This window comes from Notolepis coatsorum (assembly GCF_963971535.1).
Source record: "Notolepis coatsorum genome assembly, chromosome: 5".
NCBI classification, from domain to species: domain Eukaryota; kingdom Metazoa; phylum Chordata; class Actinopteri; order Aulopiformes; family Paralepididae; genus Notolepis; species Notolepis coatsorum.
This window is the reverse complement of record NC_140169.1, coordinates 123,905,353-123,924,578: the sequence shown is the minus strand read 5'-3', so window position 1 is coordinate 123,924,578 and position 19,226 is coordinate 123,905,353. Positions and strand designations below refer to the sequence as shown.

At 42.0% G+C, this 19,226-nt stretch overlaps 2 protein-coding genes across 2 annotated transcripts; both read left to right on the top strand.

Moving 5' to 3' along the window:
• Positions 1-341: 341 nt before the first annotated feature.
• ndufaf4 (NADH:ubiquinone oxidoreductase complex assembly factor 4) lies at positions 342-4,861 on the top strand. Its single transcript, XM_084313985.1, has 3 exons — positions 342-478; positions 615-709; positions 1,550-4,861. Exons 1-3 carry the CDS (start codon positions 343-345, stop codon positions 1,853-1,855), a joined length of 537 nt encoding a protein of 178 aa, XP_084170111.1. The 5' UTR covers position 342; the 3' UTR covers positions 1,856-4,861.
• A 2,395-nt stretch (positions 4,862-7,256) lies between these two features.
• Positions 7,257-18,377, top strand: gpr63 (G protein-coupled receptor 63). Its single transcript, XM_084314778.1, has 2 exons — positions 7,257-7,723; positions 16,534-18,377. Exon 2 carries the CDS (start codon positions 16,649-16,651, stop codon positions 17,912-17,914), a length of 1,266 nt encoding a protein of 421 aa, XP_084170904.1. The 5' UTR covers positions 7,257-7,723; positions 16,534-16,648; the 3' UTR covers positions 17,915-18,377.
• The last annotated feature ends 849 nt before the right edge of the window (positions 18,378-19,226 follow it).

Genomic DNA, 19,226 nt, shown 5'->3' with positions numbered 1-19,226 from the left:
TACATATTTGTTACTATAGCTAATATATAATAATATAATATATAATTAAACAAAGCATTGTAATCAGGTTTCTATCGGTTTAAACTAAACTGAGTTTAGATGGGTGGTCCAAACTTCAACTACATCCCAGGAGTTTTCATAAAGTACAAACTGCTGCCATCTGCTGGTAGCGGTGCACTTACTTCTACACGCCATTTTGTCTTCCAAACATATGGTGGCGCTACAACTTTTCGGGCTTGATTTTGGGACCGTGTGCCTTCTCCCGGTCTTTTAGAACTCGTTGGTTTGCTGTCAGTGTCTAAAACGTGAGAAACTTTCTTGTTCACGTCTTGTGTGACATTCATGTCGAAGATGGGACCACGGTTAGCGCGTATGTTTAGAAATTTTAACATAGAAAACCGGGCAATGCGTGAAATTTCAAAGGAAAAGCCAGACGCAGCGCCCCGACACACTGTTAATATTTCCAGTAGCAATGAAGGTGAGTGAGTAACTGGGCAAGTCAACTAGCTTGACGGGGGTCGTTTCAGGTTGATGGGCTGCCAATGCCGCAGCCAAACCCATAACACACGCTTTTGAAATGTTGTATTTTTTGTCAAAACTATTTTGTCTTCCAGTTACCGAGACGACGGATTCGATCCATAAAAGAAACGACCCGCTGCTGTCACTGCTGAAGTCTGTATATGTGGAGTCCAACGATCCAGAAACAGAGGTCAGACTCAGAGAAAGTGACCTGCCTGGTTACAAGCAAGACACCATGGTTTTTTATTTATTATGTTTACTTGTTTTGTTGGATCTGGAATGTACGGGATGGAGGTGCCATTAAAATGCTGTTATCCAGCCCCTAGTAGATTTGCCAAGATTAGACTAGATATAGTCTAATATTTGTTTACATCATTATCTGTCATCTATCATCCTGATAGTCTTTCAATCAGACAACATGCATCTCAGTCACCTCGGGCCTCACCACTACAACTAACCTAAGTACATGAAACACTTGACGTGTTAAACCAGTGTAGCTAAAATGGCAACAGTTGACCCACTGTGTAGACTCATGCCTCCAATTCCCTACCCAACACGCAAATTGTGCATGTTCACAAGTATTGACTGCATTGGGGCAGACGGATTATCCTACATCATGTGAAAAAACTGTATTCCCCTTTTTTTAAAGGAACACGCCAATATTATGAAAATGTACTTACAATCTTCCCTGTGCATTCAGAAAGCTATCCGGCTGCAAGCTAGCCTAGCTTAGCACAAATTAATATAAGTGGATACCAGCTAGCCTAGCTGTTGGCCTAAAAACACCTCTCCCGGAGTTTTAAGATAGGCTAGTGGTCCGTATCTGCTTCCATTCATTTGTGCTAGGCTAGCTTGCAGCCGGATAGCTTTCTACTGAACGCACAGAGAGGAAATTAGTATCCCTCTTCTTGTCTGACTCTGAAGGAGGGGGTAAGCACATTTCCCATCATGTTGGCATGTTCCTTTAAAGTCTTCAGTATATATGTATTAAATAAGCTCATTTGTTTATGTTCACCATGCTTTTCTACAGGCACCAAAGAAAATGACTGTGCACACAGATGAGGAGCGCAGGCCACTGAAGTTCAACCTACCAGGGGACCCGTATGGTATTGTTAAAATTACAGACGTTCCAAAAGGCAAACTGTCCATCGTCGAGGCTCTGAAAGCCCTCAACAGTCACAAGCGCGAGCCTCAAATGTGGACACCGGAGAAGATTGCGCAGGAGTATTCTCTTGACTTGAAAGACACAAAAGCACTTCTGGAGTTCTTCATCCCCTTTGACGTTAAAATCATACCGCCCAAGACTCAGGACGTGAAACGAATAAAGGACTCTTAGGAAAACAATGCACAGTATTCCTGGCCTTGTCTTAAGACGGCCATCAGCCAAGTGTGTATAGAATTATTTATTTGTGTGACTAGAGAGGTGAAATGCTGCATGCCCTGCTTCCAGGTTCTGCTTTTGAAATGGAGAAAGGGTAAAATTGTCCAAGCGAAGACATGGACAATAAGTTGAATTATACATAGCCTATTTATCTGTATGTTTTGTGGAGTAAAAAAAATCTTGTCAAGCTGTTAAACTCAAGCATATCAATCATCATATTATTTAAACCATCAACTGGACTCATCGCAAACCCTGCCCTCCTTGCTTGATCCTCCAGTCACAACTGTTGCTTCCAAGGAAAACAACAGTTGTGATTGGAGGATCAAGAAAAAAGGGTAGGGTTTGAGATAGGTTAATTGCTACTTAGGCACGGTACCACCAACTACCAGGGCCCCGTTCCTCGTATGTGGGTAACAGAGTTAGCAGGATCAGAATGTTGCGTTTTATAAGCTTAAGTTTTATCCTGTTACCAAAAGCAACAGTCCTCCAGCTCAAACCTGCAAAAAGGCAGGTTTATTCACTGGATTCAATTTGATCCATGGCTGGATCCAGACCCTGAATCACCACTCGCCAGTCCTGCCTACTTAAAATAATGTTTTGCGATTCAATTCAATCTGATTATGGGATCAATTTGATCCTACCCCATCCATGAACGCGAATACATTTCCACAAATATATGCCCATGCATAAATGGAAGTGCCAATTGGTCAAATATATGATTGGAAAGCTTTTAGAAGGCAACATGCATTGAGAAATCGTTAGATATTTTGTTTAATTCTTACAATTCTTTAATTGAAAGATAGGCCTGTACAGATTTCACAGTGAAGGTGTTATTTAATGGGGGAACATATTGGAACCATATGCCTACCGTAGGCCTACATTTATAAACTCTACGCACTAACTATTAGTCTACCACGAAGAAATAAACAACTCTACAATATCATGCTACAGTACAAGTGGTGCATAATCTACGTTGGATGGAATTTTGTTGCGCATTTAGATCTGTAAATGTCTGCAGAGCTTGTTCTCAATTTAAACACTTTGGCAGTTTTATATTTCACCATATGGATTACTTCTGTTCCTCATTTCCTTCCATTAATACTTGATTAACCCTTTCACTACCACACTACAGACAAGTTAACTCTAGTGTGGTAGTGAAAGGGTTAACTTTCTGTAGTAGTAGTGGAAGGGTTAACCTTATGTAGTGTGACAGTGAAAGGGTTAACCAAGAGAATGTGGGTGGTCTTTCGTTTCCCATGCCATCATCAGCCAATCGTATGATTGCTCCTCATGGGTTCATCTTGTCTAAGTGCGCAGTTATCCTGGATGATTGAATCCACGCTTGTCTAATTATTCCCACATTCGAGGAACGGAGTTAGCCAGATGCAAATTAGCAAGATAATCCGATACTGCAGACGTCATATTATCCAGGACTAATTAAGCAGTGCATGAGGAAAGGGGCCCAGGACGGTTTATTAGGACACTTCTTTCTGATTAGACTACACATCACTTAGGCTACCTCATTTGTTTTTTTTAAATGTTACCAGTTGTCTCATCAATCTTAATATTTTTTTATAATTTGTTATAATTTATTGTGGAATCATTAATACATACAGAGAGCGATGTGATCCATTTATCGTGAGTTTATAATAGACCTTAGGACCAGCAAGGAGTGATTTGATCATTCTGTTTGTTTGTTTTTAACTCGATGGGGTTGCTTCAGTCAGAATGGAATAAACCTCTTCATTACTGACTCAAAAGTTGACTACTACATCAAGCATAAAATTAGCTGAGTAGGATCATGGTAATACACCTGTGGCCTGTGGGTTACTAAGAAATAATGAGTTAATGAATTGGAACTTGTCTCTTAAGTTAAGACTCTCTATAGTCTTACAAGGTTAAAAGGGAGCCACAATTGATCTTGCATGTTCCATTGCAAATGTATAATATTGAAAAGAAATGCAGATGTATGCAAACACTCATTCTTCAAAATGACTACAGTATTATAAAAGTTGCACTCGCCACAATCCGCTGCATGTACGCACATTTTATAATAAAATATGTTAGGTTATTTCGGTTTTTCATTTACACGGTTATATGTTTGTGAATGCCTTGTTTGGGAAATTAAATGTTTTTGCTGCTAGATCTTGAGATTGAAGTCGGCTAAATGTTTCAGCAGATGCACACTAGGCTTTCATGCATAATTTGTAGGCTATTTGTAATAATTGACTATGTGGAAAAATAACGTAAGTAGCCTACTTTTACTTCATTCGGGTGAGCTACTTGTACTTTATGAGTATATTACTTACTCCACTTAATGTATTACACATTTAAAAGGAAAAAGCCACAGAAGTTACAATGTGCTTTTTCAATTATCTCGGCCAGTTGCAATATAATTTATATAAACTAGACTGCTGTCTCCCTAAGCTAGCATCCAGACTTCAATTTGTCATGTCATCAAGAGACACTTTCTGGGGTTGGTCTATTATTGAATTGTTGAACAACAACGCATGCAACTTTGGAATAGCTGCACAGGGCCTATAGAAAGTCATCATGTTTGACCAAGGAGGGTAAATGGAATAGATGTCACTGCTGTCATTTCACGTCATATCCTATGAAAAATGGGGGTGCCGCTATAACACGTATCAATTTGGCCCCTCAAATAATGAAAGTACATAATCACCATGTTTTCTATGCAAAATATTTTTCTTCAAAAACTGATGGGTTCAGATATTGTAGTGGAGAAAACGGTACAATATTTCCCTTTGAAACGTAGTGAGTAAAAAGGGGGGAAAAAAAGAAGTTCCCTAAAATCAAGATTACTCTGTACTTCGAAATTGTACTAAAGTACAACGCATGAATAAAAATACGTAGTTACTTTCCACCACTCCACTGCCTATATGATGCCTCCTGGTGAGGCTGCATATATTATGTGTTTGTATAATGTATTTTATATTGTCAATAAAGAAATTTAATTCAAAGGTTAATTTATCCAAGACAGAATGCTTTGTAACAGAATTTGAGGACTTGATGTTGAACAAGTACGTTTACTTGTAGCACTCGAATAGGCATACAGTAAACATCTAGTAGGATATGCTTATTATGCAGTTAGCTACACTTAGAATTCTGAGTGGAGGAGTTTTACATTTACCAGAGCACTCACTGTATCGGTGTGTTTCTACTCTCGAAACCAAACGATGGCCTTTAGTTTTGTAAGGTATTCCATCCTAATTGTGAAATAATCCTCACTTATAAATGATCAAATAATCCAGTCGGGCCTTCACCCAAATTGACTCGTATATCTGACTATATGGTTGCCCGTCTGCTAACGGGAACACGTAAGCGGGAGCACATTTCCCCTGTGCTGGCTTCCTGTGCATTTTAGGATTGATTTTAAGGTTTTACTGTTTGGGGCGGCTGATTGGCGCAATGGGCAAGGTGCTCGCCTCTAACACAGGAGACGCTGGGTTCGAGCCCAGCTCTCGGCGTTGCTACCGGCTGGCCGGTCGTTCATACTAACACAATTGGCAAGTGTTAAGAGGGTGGGATAGCTGGTGGGTGGGGATTTGACGTTGTGGACAGCGACTCCTACAGGTCGGTTTGGTGACGCCAGTGCGACGGAAGCAGGAAGTAGCGGGGGCAGCGTGAGCCTCCCACGCGTTACTCCTCGCCACAGAGTTCGAGCTGCTGCGGTGAAAAGATGTGACATGCTGCCTCCTCGTGTACCGGAGGGGACACGTGATGCAAGGCTTCTGTCCTCACTACAACCGACCTGTGGGAGGCATAGTCTAGCAACAATCAAGACGGGAGGCGAGAATTGGATATACGAAATTGGGATGGGAGAAAGATAGAAAAAGTGGATAAAAAAGTTTACTGTTTGCTTTTAAATGTTTGAACGGCTTGGCACCGCCACCGGGTTACCTCTCGGACCTGCTGGAACCTTATGTTCCCCCAAGGTCCCTCAGGTCCTCTGACCAGCTCCTCTTGGCTGTTCCCAAGTCCAGGCTGAAGCTTAGGGGGGACCATGCTTTCGCTGTGGCAGCCCCAAAGCTCTGGAATGACCTGCCACTGCATGTTAGGCAGGCCCCCACTCTGCAGGTGTGTGCTTTATAAATGTGCTTTATAAATAAAGTGGATTGGATATATATATATATATATATATATATATTTTTTTTTATCCACTTTTCTCCTCTTTTTCTACCATCCCAATTCCACTGTGCCAATAGACCTATCTCAAGCCCTGCCCCTTTTCTTGATCCTCCAATCACAGCTGTCGCTTACCGAGGAAGTCCGAGGAAGTCCACTACCTCTGCCATTTCCTGTCTCTGCTGTGCAGGCGTCCCCAACTGACCTGTAGGAGTCGCTGTCCACAACGTCCAGATTACCACCCATCGACTTCCAGCCGCTAACTCTGCCAATTGAGTTAGTATGACGGCTGGCCCAAGCCGGAGGCAGCGCCGACAGCCGGAGTCGAACCCGGTGTCTCTTGCGTTGGTGACGAGTGCAATGTCCACTGTGCCACCCAGCCGCCAGTGGATTGGATATATTCAATATCCAAATTGTCATAGTTATCATAATCAATAAAGGTAGAACATCTTTCAATGGTTTTATTCCAAGAAGTGAATCAAAATATGTTACAGACAGGTATACAATACGTTTAGACATTCGGGCAGACATTCTAGATTCTGCCAGGAGCAGAAAGTAACAAGTGACTTTTATGTCGTCCATTAGCCAATGGAAATGCATTTACAGAAAATAGAATCAGAGAAACAAGACTGACACAAGACCAAATAAAGAAATAGGTATTGGTCAGCTTGGTACGATTGGATTACAACTGAGCTCAAAATTATTAGAACACAACAGGTGCCTGTTGTATTAGGTCCACAGGAATGTATGGCATTCCTATAGGCACGCACACACATATATATATATATATATATATATTATATTCACATAGAATCAGTTTTAACACAGTCGATAAGATATAGTACTGTTTAAGTCATTTACAATATGGAATTATAGATAGATATGGTAGATTAATAGATATGGTAGATTATATACTGTTATGGATAGTCTTATATTAGCATAAAACCTGCAATATTCTAACAGTTTCTTATTTTATAGGGTTACTTACATTGTAACAAACATTTGGATTTCCCTCCCTCTGCACGTGCCCTCCATTCCTCCAAGCAAACATACGCCCATGTTCACGCATCTAGGCCAACGTTTCAATTGGAGGATGAAGTCAATGGGTGTATCCCTAAAACCGACTCTGGTTCACATTACTGGCTTTTATGGATGTCAGTTATCGACGAGCCGACAGAGGCTATAGTTTGTAACATTGTAATAATACGGCTATATATCGCAACGCATTATGACTTATCATAGGAGGACGAGCCGCCCGTCACATCAACTATCAACAGATGGGAAATACAATTGAGTGATCGAGCAAAGTTAGATAATATATAATATATCGTAGGAACATCAACCCTCTTTTTTTCTTGGGTTTCTTGGATCCTTCGAAACAAAGCGAGTGATCCACAGAAGACTTGAGAGGCGGATTTCACTTTACGCTTTTCAGTTGTGTGGGAGGAGGAGGAGGCGGCTCTTGCCGTCTGTCGCACTGTTTCTAGAATATTTATAATCTCTTCATTAAAACGCAAGTTTTGGTTAAAGACAACACATGATTCCGTCGTATCTCGAGAGATCCAAGAGGAAAACGCATCTCACATGGGCGGCGAGATGCACCATTTGAGGGACCCGAGGTTCACCGCCTGCATACAGCTGCTGTGATTGACCATGGGAGGATAAACAAGGCAGCAGGTAAGGGCTCTCTTACATTTAAACCAACGACGTGCGAAATTAAATAGATTATAATGTAGCCTCCCAAGGGTTATATTGTGTACGCTACCTCACGCTTTAAACACCACCCAGTGTGTTTTAGTTGCTCCCTGATGTAAACTCCGTTGACAAAGGCCTCTCGTTATCATCATTGCTTAAAAAAAAACCACACAAAGCCTTGTTTGATCAACCAGGAAAAACAACAACTTCTATTATAATATAGACCTATGTATTCCTGTGACAACAAATCAGTATGAATCTGTTCAGTTTCAGTTTGACGGTGACAAAATGTAACAACTGTATCTCTTTGTATGATGGTGACTTCCAGTAGGTTCTATAAGGAACAATTTTTAATGAAATGTTTATTAACAAGTATACAGGTGGAGCCATCGTTACAGGAGACATTTCCCATTGCTGACGACGAGGTACCCATATTAACCATGACATGACTTGATCATGTCTACCAAGATGCTATCAATGTGGGAGCCAGCATGCATAGGAAATGAAAAGGCCCAAATTAATTCTTAACACACATACCAACCTATAGGACTAGAGTATGGCATTTCAATCACTGAAGATTTCCAATGAAGATAACCTTTTAATCGAACATGAAGCGTATTCCATGCGTGCAAAACCAGACCCTGATGTCATTATGCATTATAGGATAACGAAGTGTACCGCTCCCTATAGAGTTGGGATCTTTGTCCATTATGTCTTTTAGACCTGTGGTTCTCAAAAAGTGGTGTCCGGGGACCCCCAAGCGTCATTGAGAGGGTTCCAGGGAGAGTTAATTTGGTTAGAATTGTAATAAGTTACAATGAGAGAATGCATTAGAATGACTACTCTGTTCACTTCACAGGTTTCACTCTCTCCCAACTACAGTGTAGAGTAGACAGTTATGGTATTCAGGAATAATTCACATCTAACAACAAATATTTTCTCAGAAGGGGTCCCTGGAACAGAATCTTATCAAATGGGGGCCCCTGACCTGAAAAAGTTTGAGAACCACTGTTTTAGACCATTCCCATACCACTGAAAAAGACAAGGGAGGTTTTGGCAGGTCATTGTACTCAATATCAAGGTGAATGCAGATGCTTCTCAGTTACTATAATAATAATAATAATAATAATAATAATAATAATAATAATAATAATAATAATAATAATAATAATAATAATAATAATAATAATAACTTTATTTGTATAGCACTTTTCATACAGAAGTTGCAGTTCAAAGTGCTTCACAACAGTAAAAAATACAGGCATACGCGAGCATGAAAAAGATAGAGGTAAATCACAGTGTTTCACATTAGGATCTAGCATCCCAATAGGTTCTCTGTTTACAGTTTCATTCAGTAATACAAATAATAAAAATAGTTTAAAATGATTTGGTTTAAAAATAGTCAAAAAATTATAAAATAGAACGGACATACAACAGGGTATTTAACATACAACAGAGCAGTGCATCAGTAAGAAGTAAAAAGTGTGATAAAATAGTTCAATTTTGAATTACTATGGTTTCTGTGGATCAAGGAACATATAATATTGTCCATTGAAATTGATATTGATGGCAAACATAAATGCACAAGGGCGCTACTAGACAAAGCCTCACCTAGACTCGGGCAATCAGCTCAACAGTGTACAACATGGCAATGCCAGAGTGAACCTGGCATTGTAGTTGATATATCTACCAGTATGCATTCAAAAAAACGTTTCCACAGCAAATCTCTTAGTTACGTCAATATTGTGCTGTCAGAACAGTCTTATGTTTGTAGGTTTAGTATTTAATGTTCGCTATTGCCCATTTCACCACTGTCATCTTCTTATCAGCCTTCTTATTATAAATTGATAAATCCAGTGATCTTTGCACAAAAACTATCTTTTTTCAGCGAACAGTTATAACAACATTGTGTAAGCTACTATGTGTTTACAATTGTTCACTATTAGGAAAAACAAGACGGCTGGTCTGGCCAGAAATCACATCACTGTCTCACTACACTATTCTACACTTCTGCTACCAATCCCCAGACAGAATCCAAACCCGGAGATTGGATTATTTGTACTTGCTGTCTTGCTTTAGTGAAATACTAATACACCAGTCACAGCTGTAGAAGTAGAATTGGATGTGGTGAATTTTGAGGTGCAGCGTTATGGTTTATGAATGAAGACGTCCCAGTGGTTAAAGGCTTGCGTGTGCAGTGCACAGCTGAACAGCGATACCAAAGTTGAAGGACATGCGCATTGCGCAGGCAGAGGAGCACTTGCAGGCTTTGCCCGCTAGGCTGTGGGTGTTTACCTTGCTAGTTGAGAAATATTCATGTGTTTAAGAACTCTAACCACTCCATCATCCATTTTTTGCACGATTGGTTCCAGCTAACTTCAATTACCTATTTGAACATCTTTGGGTTATTCTAATTGAAAAAGAATGGCTGTAATAACTTAAGTATTCTCTTATTCAGCACCTTGTATGATTACCATTTGCTGCGATGGTCCATTTATTTCCTGTCGTAGAATATGGCTCTGTAGTCATTTGATAATGTGTACAGTACACAAATGGCACAGAATAACACAAGAGGCTTATGGCGGGGACTGAGGACGATAACTGACTACAAAGTCCGCCCCCTCAATGGGGAGCGACGACGCCTCTCTCGCGGACAAACTCAACTCTTTCTACGCTCGGTTTGGTGCAGACAGTGGCGCCGCTAGCTCAACGGCTAGTGACGTCACTGGCGCGCCGGCTGTTGTGGAGGGGGGGGGCATCCGAGGGGGGGCGAGGATGCTCTCGCATTGTCGGTAGTCGGTACACAGTGTGAGAAGAGCATTTATGCAGGTGAACACCAGAAAAGCTGCTGGCCCAGATGGAATAACAGGATGCATACTTAAGTCCTGTGCTAACCAGCTAGCCCCTGTGTTCACCGCCATATTTAATCGATCCCTGGCGGAGTCAGTGGTCCCTGCCTGCTTCAAGATGTCTACCATCATCCCTGTACCAAAGAAAACCTCCCCAACATGTCTCAACGACTACAGACCGGTGGCACTCACCTCTGTGGCCATGAAATGTTTCGAGAGGCTGGTCAAGGATCACATTTGTGCCTCCCTCCCCACTGTGATATGGACCCTATGCAATTTGCATACAGGCCAAACAGGTCCACTGATGATGCGGTCTCCCAAGTACTGCACAGCACCCTCTCTCACCTTGACCGCCAGAAGGGGGGCTATGTGAGACTGTTGTTCATTGACTACAGCTCAGCGTTCATCACCATAGTCCCCACCAGACTGGTGGACAAGCTGATCGAGCTGGGTCTGAGCTCCGCTCTGAGCGCCTGGATACTGGACTTTCTGAGCGAAAGGCCCCACGTGGTCAGCATCGGGTCCCACCCCAGGGCTGTGTTCTGAGCCCCCTGCTGTACTCACTATACACACACGACTGTGTGGCCCAGTTCAGCTCCAACTCCATAGTGAAGTTTGCGGACGACACAGTGGTGGTGGGGCTGATCTCGGACAACGACGAGAAGGCCTACCGGGAGGAGGTTGAGGTACTGGAACGCTGGTGCCAGGACAACAGCCTGCTCCTGAACATTGGTAAAACCAAGGAGCTGATCGTGGATTATAGGAGAGGACAGCAGGAGACACACACACCACTGAGGATAAACAGGGCTACCGTGGACAGGGTGAGCAGCTTTAAGTACCTGGGGGTCCACATCTCAGAGGATCTGATATGGACAACACACACAGACTCAGTCGTAAAAAAGGCGAAGCAGCGCCTCTACCACCTGAGACAGTTAAGGAAGTTCAGAGTATCTGGGAAGATACTCCAGTCCTTCTACTCCGGAGCTGTAGAGAGCATCTTGACTGGAAACATCACTGCCTGGTATGGAAACAGCACGGCACAGGACAAGAAGGCCCTACAGAGAGTGGTGCGCTCAGCCGAGCGTACCACGGGTATTGCACTACCACCCCTGCAGGTTCTATACAACAAGAGGTGCAAATCCAGAGCCTGCAGAATAATGAAAGACCCTCACCACCCCAACAACAGCCTGTTCATGCTGCTGAGGTCAGGCAGACGCCTGCGAACACCAGCTACTAGGACAGAGAGACTTCGGCTCAGCTTCTTCCCCCAGGCCATCAGAGCCTTGAACACTGAACTCTCCACACACAAGCACACATGAGCACACACACAACACACACACTGTACACGCTCACACACTAGCAGCCACTTTAACATGAGCAAGCACACACTCATGCTGCACACGCCCACACTTATGGCCACTAAGGGATTGTCACTTTAAGAATAGTATAGTATAACTTGAGATTGTATAATATAGCATGTACATAAAGACCCAGTGCCTCATTCGTAGCTAACAGTGTATTGCACTACCGCAGGACCTAGCATGTCCTACCATGCTCTGTAAATAACTTATGTACATATACCGATATGCCCTACTCTGTTTACTTGTTTTATTGCACAATGTCGTTCTATTGGATTCTATTATTACTATTGTATTATGCACCTCGTTGCGGGCAAGACCACCCGCATTTCATTGTATACTCGTATGCCGTGACAAATAAAACTCTTGACTTGACAGTTTATACCTTTCAAGACAAGCATCACAGAAGTGAAAAGATTGTGTGTAATACAGTAATACCTAGATTTGGACTTGATTTGACCTAAGCTGATAATTGCAGTGCACAGTGCAGCTTGTCATCAGTGTATGAAGAGACCAGTTCACCCTGCTGCTTTGCCATTGTGTGGTTATCTCCTTAATAAGGCTTTCTCTATTGTGACGTACAGCATGGCTGTTATTTTGGGGCTATAGTTTGAATGACTTTTTCCTAAGGCTTTCAGACTAGGAGCTTTCCTGTGCACCAGTTGGCTAAGTTAATGCTGGAAAAAAGGGTCAATTTACTTTTGAATGCCAGTGCTCCTATATGCCTATAATTTAGATGTTGTATAAATAGATGTGATGTGAAAATTGATTATTTTTAAAGGTAAAACTGGTCAGGTGATGGCTGAAAAACTGTTTAAACAGGCCTGGGCCACAGAAGACAAATGGTTAACACGTTTATTGGTTGACATTTGCTGCAGAGCCATTGTAAATGATACCAGCAGGTCTGAAATAACAGTGTCCAATGTTTATATAAGTGATAAGGTTTTTATTGCAGTCTTAGAGCTGTCCCCAGATGAACACAGGCTTGTTGGCTAGTAGCGTGGTTTGAGAATACTCACCTCCACCCTCATTGTTCGATTTTCCAGACAGACAAGAGAGATTTTACAGTGCATTTAAGATACATTATTACAGTGTATTCCTTATATGGGCTTGGAGATAAGTAGATATATGGATCACGTCAGTCATATATTGTTAAGTAAAATATTATCCATGGTCAAATGGAATTAAATAATAATAATATTAGCTCCCGTAACTATTCATGGACTAGATAGTAGCTTGCACATGTATATAATTGTGAAGTAAACACATTATAAATTCAGACAGTTTGAGAACATAACCTGCTTTGTTCTCTAAAATCATTGTCTCAATGCTGATCACTGTTCACCTGGGAAAATTGGGAAAATCTTTAAATGCATTCCAATTGAACTGGCTGTGAGGTATAGAATGCGATGTGTCATTTAAGTGTTTAAGATGCACTTAAACTATAAATAATTTTAGTTTATACTCCACCACATAATGAAGTGGTTGAGTCTACAAGGTCCTCATGGCCGACCAGATGGAGCGAGGGCTCGACCGCGTGATTTTTTCCCGTAGCCTCTGTTTCCGATGACGCTCTCTGATTGGCTAGGCCGCGTACAGCGAAGAAGAAAATACCCTCTCTGATTGGTTTAGCTCCGAAGGGTCTCTTCCGCCTTGTATATATTCTCTGCTTCGAAGTGGTTAGCTTAGGCATTCTTTCGAAGTGGTTATGCTTAGGCATTCTTTCGAAGTGGTTATGCTTAGGCATTCTTTCGAAGTGGTTATGCTTAGGCATTCTTTCGAAATGGTTATGCTTAGGCATTCTTTCGAAGTGGTTATGCTTAGGCATTCTTTCGACGTGGTTATGCTAGAGTTAGGGTTAGGGTTAGTAGGGCTGACATTCGAATTTTTTTTGGCAATCGAAGCTTCGGGGCCGAGCTTCGATTTTAATTCGAAGCTTCGAATTAAAAAAAATTAAAATTAATTAATTTTCTTTTTTTTTATAATTTTTTTTTTTTTAATCTTGTGTTGTGGGACTTGTACAGCACGTTGGTAAACTTTGTTGTTTTTAAATGTGCTCTATAAATAAAGTGGATTGGATTAATGAATTAAGTAGCCCCTTTCGTGACTGTGACGCAGCCAACACGGCTGTGTGATTTAATTCAAGGTGGATCGCTGTTGTCGTTTGAACAACTTCAGATTTCATGGGAACTACCAATCCCCCAAATCAAGAATGTTTAAGATGAATGAAGTAAGATTTTGATTATTTGAAATATGACCTGTGTAGACTAAACTATGCACAGAATTATGTCAGTCTACAAGGTCCGGATTCTACATGGTCCGGCAATGTAGACCTTGTAGACTCCACTACAGACCAATTATCAGTGAATGTTCATGCATTTTTAAGAAGGGCTACTTCCACAAAAAAACAAAGAACTCACCAAAACATCTCAGTAGCACCTTATCTAAATGTTCTATTTCATATATGAAGATTCATATTTATTTATGTATTGCATGCATTTCTACATTTTATTTCCTATTTTGTTTATTCATCCCAGTATCTTTCTTTCTTATGTGTGGAATTCTACAAGGCATTTACATTCACATTTACATTTAGTCATTTAGCTGACGCTTTTATCCAAAGCGACTTACAAGTTCTGTACGACAGGTCATCAGGAAGGGTACAACTCTATCAGCTGAGTAACAATATTCATCAAAGTGTTGAGTGTTACAGTGTAGGTTAGTTTATTAGGACAAGTGCATGACAGTAAGGTTAGTTAGGGTTAGATTTATTTTATTTTTTTAATTTTATTTCAGATAATGGTTGAAGAAGTGCGTCTTTAGTCGACGGCGAAAGATTGGATGGGATTCGGCTGTCCTAACTGGGGTGGGTAGTTCATTCCACCATTGTGGGGCAAGGACTGAGAATAGGCGTGTAGGTGGTGTATATGTGTTTGAGGACGATATCCTTCAAACTGGCAACTGGCATTTGTCCCCCGGCCCCACCCAATGGCCCCATGCACACACACACACACACACACACACACACACACACACACACACCGAAGTAAAAAAAAATTATATATATATATATATATTTTTTTTTTAAACTTCGATTTCTTTTTATGTTCGAAGCTTGTGCCATCGAACGAAGCTTCGAAGTATTTAAGACAGCCCTAAGGGTTAGCCAATCGGAGAGCGTCTTTTTCTTATTTGCTGCAATCAAAGAGCGTCTTCGCTCATAGAGGCTACGTTAAAAAATCACGCAGCTCGACCACTATACAAGGAAGTGGTAAAGGCTACATGGGCCTTGCTTCCTGGTCATGGCTAGAAGGTATCTGCATTTTGTAAATGTTTCCCCTTTCATCAAAGTTGTCTACAAACGTACCCCTTACCTTAATGTAGGGCTGGGCGATATGACGATATTATATAAATATCGGGTACAGTTCATTAACGATACACTTTTTCAACGTATCGTGGATATCGTGATGTTTTGCCCAAGAGGATTGTGTCGCGTCAATCTGTCCACACGTTACTCGTTCATATCTCAGCCTGTGCTGAGATATGCCCATTCCGCGGTCTGTTAATAAAGTTTTCAATCAGACAGATGTATGGAAAGGCTTTTATTATAACATTCGTTGTAGTAAAATCATTATGCCTCATTTAGTCATCCTGTGAAGCACTGGTCTCCTACTCGACGGCCGCGGGGAGCTAACGTTAGTAGCTTTGTTGATGTTCAGCACACGGGACATTCAGGAAGTCAAAAACTAATAACGCTTGCCGATTGGTGCTAAGAACAGCAGGGCGGGTGCAAGCGGTGTGACGTCATTGGCAGACTCGACTGTCAATCAAAATGATTATGTTTCCGTCAGAATGAATGAATGAAAACTGTATTAAAAGGTTGCAGAATGGGTACAATACAGTACAGGAGGATGAAGACCAGAAAAAGACTTTCGGCTTTTTTACATAAGGGTCCTCCATTTTCAATTCATCAAAACATTTAGAGACATACAGTAGTTTCATAAAAATGCTAAAATGCTATTTATTGATTGATTGATTTAAAACTTTAACATATTGCAGAATGGGTACAGTACAGTACAGCTCAATACATACAATTGTTAAGGGGATGCAGACCAGAGAAAGACTTTAGTCTTGTTTACATCAGGGTCCCCCATTTTCAATTCATCATATTTCATATCTAAATCATATAATATCTCGTATGCAATATATAATCTAATAATCTACATTGTTTGGGGTAAAAAAGAAAAACATCGTGATGTGTATCGTGTATCGCCGAAAGGTCAGAAAATATCGTGATATCATATTTAGGCCATATCGCCCAGCCCTACCTTAATGTCAACCTTAACCCAACTGGAGACATCACGCCCCACCTTGATGTCTAAAATAGAGACGGAAAATAATATTTGTGTGAAATCTTTATCATGAGACTTTAGGGGCAACTCTTGTTGGGAAGACGACAAAGCAAACATCCAACATGTATAAGTATTCCACAATAGAGTTTCACTATGAGGGGAATTGAAAAAGTTGTTGGGTAATAATGAGAATTAATCTAACGTCGATGTTCCTCTCTCTCTCTATTCCATAGAATTCTTGTCCCAAGAAGATGCCGGCGTCTCTGGTTCAGCGGAGATCACCTGCGTCCGAGGCATCATGTTAAGTGTTAGAGCACCAGCAACAATGCCAGCACATCCCGGGGGAGGATGGTCTACTCTGTTGTTCCCCTCACGGAGGCAGGGGACCTCAACGCCAGCTGCGGCCGCGTCCTTACGGGGCCGCTGAACCTCCTTACGGGGCCGCTGAACCTCTCCGAGCCGCTCCTCCAGGCGAGGCGGGTGATGGAGGACGTCTCCATGCAGAACGGCTCCCATGCCCCCCAGACCCCCCTGGAGCCAGTCACGCAGACGGCAGAGACCCAGGAGGATCGGCAGGGCGTCAGCCTGCCTCTCCAGGTCTTCTTCTGCATCATTATCATCTCCATCCTGCTGGTGGCCCTCCTGGGGAACGTGGTGGTGTGCCTGATGGTCTACCAGAGGTCCGCCATGCGGTCCGCCATCAACATCCTGCTGGCCAGCCTGGCGTTCGCGGACATGATGCTGGCCATTCTGAACATGCCCTTTGCTCTGGTTACTGTGGTTACCACTCGTTGGATCTTCGGAGACATTTTCTGCAGAGTCTCGGCCATGTTCTTCTGGCTCTTTGTGATAGAAGGCGTGGCCATCTTGCTTATAATAAGCATTGATCGTTTCCTTATTATTGTACAGAAACAAGACAGGCTAAGCCCACATAAGGCTAAAGTGCTCATAGTGATCACCTGGGGACTGTCTCTTTGTTTTTCCTTTCCACTGGCGATCGGTTACCCTTCCCTACAGATCCCTTCCAAGGCCCCGCAGTGCGTGTTCGGCTACACCCGGGAGCCGGGGTACCACGCGTACGTGTTGATACTGATGTTGGTCTTCTTCTTCATCCCCTTCATGGTCATGCTGTACACCTTCATGGGGATCCTGAACACCATCCGCCACAACGCCGTCCGCATCCACAGCCACCCGGACACCATCTGCCTGAGCCAGGCCAGCAAGCTGGGCCTGATGAGTCTGCAGAAGCCCTTCCAGATGAACATAGACATGAGCTTCAAGACCCGTGCCTTCACCACCATCCTCATCCTCTTCTCCGTGTTCACGGTGTGCTGGGCGCCCTTCGCAGCCTACAGCCTGGTGTCCACCTTCAGCGGTGGCTTCTACGGCAAGGAGGGCTTCTTTCAGATCAGCACCTGGCTCCTGTGGCTGTGCTACCTCAAGTCGGCCCTGAACCCCCTGATCTACTACTGGCGGATCAAGAAGTTCCGCGACGCCTGCCTCGACCTGATGCCCAAGTACTTCAAGTTCCTGCCGCAGCTGCCGGGCCAGACGAAGCGGCGCATCCGTCCGAGCGCCGTCTACGTGTGCGGGGAGCACCGCTCGGTGGTTTAACACTGGACTATAGGACGTTACAAAGCGCCCGCTTTGACTGCCGTTGGGGGGGTTTCGTTGGACCTTTCATCCCATCGTCTTTTTGCCAGTCTAATCATTAGTTGTGGGCAACAACAGTATGTTTTAGCTGTGTAGAATCTGTTTACAAGGCATGTCAATTAACCTCTTAAACCCTTTCACTACCACACTACCAACGGGTTAACCCTTTCACTACCACACTACATAAGGTTAACCCTTTCACTGCCACACTACAGACGGTTAACCGTCTAGTGTGGTAGTGAAAGGTTAACCTTCTGTAGTGGTAGTGAACGGGTTTAAATGGACATTTGAATATGGTCACAAAACATCCCAAGAGGATACTTTTTTCCCCTCCATCTGTATTTCTATTTAAATGTTTTGTATGTGCCTATAGTTTATTTGAGTCAGAATGCTGCTATTATCTGGTGAAAACGTGCAATTTCAGTGTACTGTACTTCTATTGAATGTAATAAAAAGTAGACATTTCTTACCTTGTTATTAACACTGTCTTGTGTGATTTTTATTTGGTTTGCTTTAACACGGTTTTAATTTGATTATTTTTTTTAATGACAGGCTATAATATTATAAGACTAGTTCAGATTAGTCCCTCAAATGCAGTGATTAGATGTGATTGTTTGGAAAAGAGCTGCGGGGAAAACAAACTTCTCAAGGTCAGAAGGAACAGAAGAAAATGTGTCCATTTTTGATGACCTTCACAACACTTAATACGTCTGGTATTGTAGACAATGTTACATGCTGCAGGTACATTTTCTTTTGACTGCTTAAAAGCAAATATGAAAGCAATAATGATGGCTTTGATCCATATATATGCTATATAGTGTGTTTATACCTTGTATATTTTGTGTTAATTGGCCGCATCCATCAGTGGCTGTATCCTCTCGAGGGCTTGACTTCCTGTCATCTCTGCTGAGCAGTTCCATAAAGACAAGATGTGTTTCTCCATAGGGCCCAATTTGGCTTTAGCTTGTATACTAATTCCATACTTCATTGTTGCCACCTGTTATTTATTTAACCTTCTTGACCCAATACATTTATGTTTTTTTTAATAACATAGTATCATCAATATTATAGTCAACATATTCTGTTTAAAAATAAAGAGTAAATTCCCAATAAAAAAAAAAAAATACAAAATACAATAATCCAAGAATGATAAAACAGATAACACTAACAAACGTGGTTACAAAGTTACATTTGAGCTAATTTGACAGGAGAGATACATACATTTACAACTGGTTAACCAGGTAAGTGATACACATACTTCAAATAATCATAG

What these genes read in the sequence shown, in the direction of transcription:
- gpr63 (XM_084314778.1), top strand. Translation starts at nt 16,649, where the DNA reads ATGGTCTACTCTGTTGTTCCCCTCACGGAGGCAGGGGACCTCAACGCC.
- ndufaf4 (XM_084313985.1), top strand. Translation starts at nt 343, where the DNA reads ATGTCGAAGATGGGACCACGGTTAGCGCGTATGTTTAGAAATTTTAAC. An exon ending in TATTTCCAGTAGCAATGAAG is followed by an intron (nt 479 to 614) that starts GTGAGTGAGTAA and finishes TTTGTCTTCCAG; the next exon opens with TTACCGAGACGACGGATTCG. An exon ending in CCAACGATCCAGAAACAGAG is followed by an intron (nt 710 to 1,549) that starts GTCAGACTCAGA and finishes GCTTTTCTACAG; the next exon opens with GCACCAAAGAAAATGACTGT.